Source organism: Phaethon lepturus, unplaced genomic scaffold, assembly GCF_000687285.1.
Source record: "Phaethon lepturus isolate BGI_N335 unplaced genomic scaffold, ASM68728v1 scaffold29290, whole genome shotgun sequence".
Lineage (NCBI taxonomy): Eukaryota > Metazoa > Chordata > Aves > Phaethontiformes > Phaethontidae > Phaethon > Phaethon lepturus.
The window spans coordinates 1,489-5,198 of NW_010510237.1; the positions used below are offsets into that span (position 1 = coordinate 1,489).

General features: G+C 60.6%; 1 protein-coding gene across 1 annotated transcript in view; it reads left to right on the forward strand.

Moving 5' to 3' along the window:
- Positions 1–3,489, forward strand: part of PROM2 (prominin 2) — a gene marked incomplete at its 5' end in the record, with an annotated part of 4,866 nt that extends 1,377 nt beyond the window's left edge. Inside the window, 12 exons of the mRNA XM_010296362.1 lie at positions 240–363; positions 914–1,005; positions 1,091–1,175; positions 1,295–1,441; positions 1,561–1,632; positions 1,708–1,800; positions 1,912–1,965; positions 2,381–2,461; positions 2,676–2,744; positions 2,899–2,979; positions 3,206–3,312; positions 3,426–3,489. Coding sequence (XP_010294664.1) covers positions 240–363; positions 914–1,005; positions 1,091–1,175; positions 1,295–1,441; positions 1,561–1,632; positions 1,708–1,800; positions 1,912–1,965; positions 2,381–2,461; positions 2,676–2,744; positions 2,899–2,979; positions 3,206–3,312; positions 3,426–3,489 — 1,069 coding nt within the window. The remainder of the gene's footprint in view (positions 1–239; positions 364–913; positions 1,006–1,090; positions 1,176–1,294; positions 1,442–1,560; positions 1,633–1,707; positions 1,801–1,911; positions 1,966–2,380; positions 2,462–2,675; positions 2,745–2,898; positions 2,980–3,205; positions 3,313–3,425) is intronic.
- Between the last annotated feature and the right edge of the window lie 221 nt (positions 3,490–3,710).

Genomic DNA, 3,710 nt, shown 5'->3' on the forward strand with positions numbered 1-3,710 from the left:
GGCGGCCCCTGGCGCCAGCGGGTTTGGGAGAAGCTGCTCCTCCCTGGCAGCTGGCAGCTCCCGCGCCCTGGCCCCGCTGCCTGGCACACCCCATTCCCGTGGGCTCTTCCCAGGCAGGCCGGCATGCCCGGGCGCGGGAGGGAGCCGCAGGGCTGCAGCCAGCCAGGCAGGTCCCCACAAGCCTTTCTGCCCGCTCGGGACTGCAGAGCTGCCGCCAGCACCTCCTCTCCCTCTTTCAGTGGCGTGGGCCTGGCTTTCTTGTTCTCCTGGCTCCTCACCCTCCTGGTTTTCGCCACCTTCCTCGTTGGGGGCAACATCCAGACACTGGTTTGCAGGAATTGGGTCAATCAGGAGATTTATAAGGTGGGTGGCCACGCATCCACCCATAACCCTATCAGTTTCTGCTTGTGTGCACCAAAATACCTCCAAATGCTCTGTGTCCTCCCCCTAAACCCATCCAGAAAAGCCCCATCCTAACCCAGAAGATTAAGTTTAGGATTAGGTCCTTGGATTTGCACCAGCAGTGGGGAATTGTCCTTGTGCTGTTAATTTGCTCAAAGTGATGATGCTCCTACCTGCAGGACCCCTGTCCTCCAGTCGTTTGGGGATCCCTGGGGTGCTTGGGGCCAGTGGCACACTGCAATGGGGCTGGGAGTGGCGTTGAAAATGGGATCAGGGCTCATCCCGTGGCCGTGCACGTGCAGGCGGATCCCTGCACCGGGCTGTCCACTGCTTTCCCTCTGAACACTGCCTGGCGAGGCTCTGCAATGGGGACATACAAATAAAGGCAAGATTAGCTCTGGCTGGGATGAGGTACCCCAGGAAGCACCTGCAAGGGCAGAGCACCCCTGAAATTGTTGCTGGGAGTGCCCGCGCCTGACCCTGACCCTCTTTTTCCTCCCATTTTGCCCAGTTCATCGACACCCCTGGGAACCTGCCTCCATCCATGAACCTCACCCGCCACCTCAACCTCAGGAGGGACTCCAACCTCAGTGCTGCATATCGGTGGGTGCCTCAGGAGCCCAACTCTGCCCTTATACATAGCAGGGCTAATTTGGGGTCATGCCACCCATGTCCCTTTGCCTTCCAGGGAGTGCAAGAGTGGTGCGGGGCTGTGGGAGGTGCTGCAGCTCGAGAGGTCCTATGACCTGGATGAGCATCTAAAAACCCCCAAGGTGAGGACTTGCTACAGCCAAACCTTCTGGTAGTGGTGTGAGGATTCATGAGTTTTACTGGGGTTACTGGGATGGCAACACCGCAACCCCGCAGCATCCCCTGCGTCTCGCCACCGCAGTACACAGCCGATTTCCAAAAACGCCTGGGTGACTTCACGGCACGCCTGGGTGACGTGCGGCTCCTCCGCAGCGAGGGCAGGCAGGACCTGGAGACCTTTGCCCGCAGTGGTGTGGACGAGGTGGACTATGGGCGCTTCCAGGAGGAGGTGAGGGGACGTTCACAGGGAGCTGATCCCCACTGTGGCAGGCAGGATGTGGCTCAGCCATGCTGGGGCCGGCTTCCAGGGTTGGATTTCGGGTAGCTGCCAACTCCATCTTCCCCCAGATGAAAAACCCTGTGGTGCAGACCAGCCTCCCTGGCTTGGCGAGGAGCCTCGAGGGGCTGCAGAAAATGCAGGTGAGTGGTGGGGCAGGTGGCGGGGGCTGCCTGCGTGCTCGTGGGGACATCCTCACCCAGCTGTCCCCCTCACAGAGGAACGGCACAGTGGCAGGGCGGCTGGCTGCTGAGGCCCAGGCCCTGTGGCAGATGCAAAATTCCACAGTGCAATCGCAGGAGGCTTTGGTGGTGAGTCCGTCCCGGGCTGGTGGCTCGTGGTGCTGCTGGCATTTGCCCAGCGGTGTCCCTGTGAAAGGGGTGAGGTGGCTTCTGCACCCTTTTCACCTCCCTGTTCCACAGGCAAAGTTGGGGGAAAGTGTCCGGTTCCTCTCCCGCTTGGCGCCACACCTCCAGGTACTTGTGTGGTTTCTTTCAGCTCCAAAAAAATATGTGGTTCCCTATGGGTCCGTCTGCCAGGGCCCCAAAAAGCCAGTTACAGGGTGATGGGAGAGCCAGGAAAAATGCACATCCAGGGAGGATGGGTCTCCTTTAGTGATTAGATTTGCCACTGCAGATCAGAAATCCCCCTGCAGCACTCGGGGCATTTCAGTGTCCTCAGCAGAGCCGTCCCACGGCATTTTTGCCCACTCCCTGCCAGGGGGTTTCTCTGCTTGGGGCAGGTCCCCCTTTCCCTGCCTTCCAGCAACCAGACCCAATTTTGAAGCTCGGCATGTGCATGGCGCTGCACGCCCTGCTCCCGGTGCCCCCAGGGCACCCATCCTGCTGGTCGGTGCCCCAAGGATGCTCTGCCCTTCCTGTGCTTCCCCAGGAGCGAGTGAAGACAACACTGGCCACCACGGCCTCGGTGGAAGCCCGCCTGCCTGTGCAAGCCCAGCAGATCCTCCGGCAGGTAAGCTGGGACTGGATTAGCCCTCAGGGGGTACAAAATTCCCCACAGCCAGAACAAAAGAGTGAGAACAGGGCGCTGCAGGAGGGAGAGGGGCACCTGAAGCCTCCAGCCCTCATTTCCAAGCCTGGCATTAGCCAAGAGCTGGTTGGAGTGGGGCTGGAGCTGGGCTAGGGAGCACAGCACTTGCCCTCCATGCTGCCTTCCCTCTGCCCAGGAGATCGGCTGCTTCACGAGGAAGGAGCTGCGGTACTTCGCACAGTATCTAAACTGGGTCGGGCAGACGGTAGGTGCTTGCCTTCACTGCAGGGGGATTCTTTGGGGCTGGAAGCCCCCACCGATGCTGTGTGCAAGCCCTGAGCTGAGCCAAGGCAGCAAAATGTATCCCCCTGAGCCAGGAGTGGGTTTATGCCTTGTCTCGGCTTCTTGTTCCAGCTGAGGGAGGATGTGGCTTCGTGCCAGCAGCCACTGCCCTGGACAATGGGCGGGTGATCCTGTGCGACCGCATTGCTGACCCCTGGGTAAGGATCCCATCCCCGTCCCTTTGCTGGTGTCCGGTGGGGACCTGTGTGGTGCAGCGTCCCACCACCAACCAGCAGGAAATCGGGGCAACCAGTGACAACAGCAGCCCTGACACCCCCACACCATCGGGACCAGCCACCACAAGGCTCCCCAAACGCCTCCAGAGCCTGGGGGCTGCCTCTGCCCACATAGCTCAGCAGGGACCCCCGTGTTCTCTCCTTGCAGAATGCTTTCTGGTTCAGCCTGGGATGCTGCACCTTCTTCCTCATTCCCAATATCATCTTTGCAGTCAGGCTCACCAAACACTTCCGCCCCATCCGAAATCGGCTCATGTAAGTGGCGGGCATGGGGTGGGCAGGAGGGCTGCCTGGGGTGGGAAGATGCAGGGAGGGGAGATGTGGGCTCCTCCTCGACCCCCCGATGTTTTCTCCTTCTCCCTCTGCAGCTCTACGGGGTCAGAGGAGACCTGTCCCTTCCACATCCCCCGTGTCACGGCGCTCAAGCTCTAGGATGGAGGTCTGCCAGGCGAGGCAGCACGCCCTGCACCCCAGGAGCTCCTGTCAAACTCGTGCCCAAGTGCTGCAGGGCTCCAGATCCCTCTGACGTCTCTTCCTCAGTGTCCTTTGGGGTCTGAGCATCCTTCCTGGATGTGGGGCACGCATGTCCACACTCTGTGGGGCTCAGGATCCCTCTGACATCTCTTCCTCGACGTCCTTTGGGGTCTGAGCAT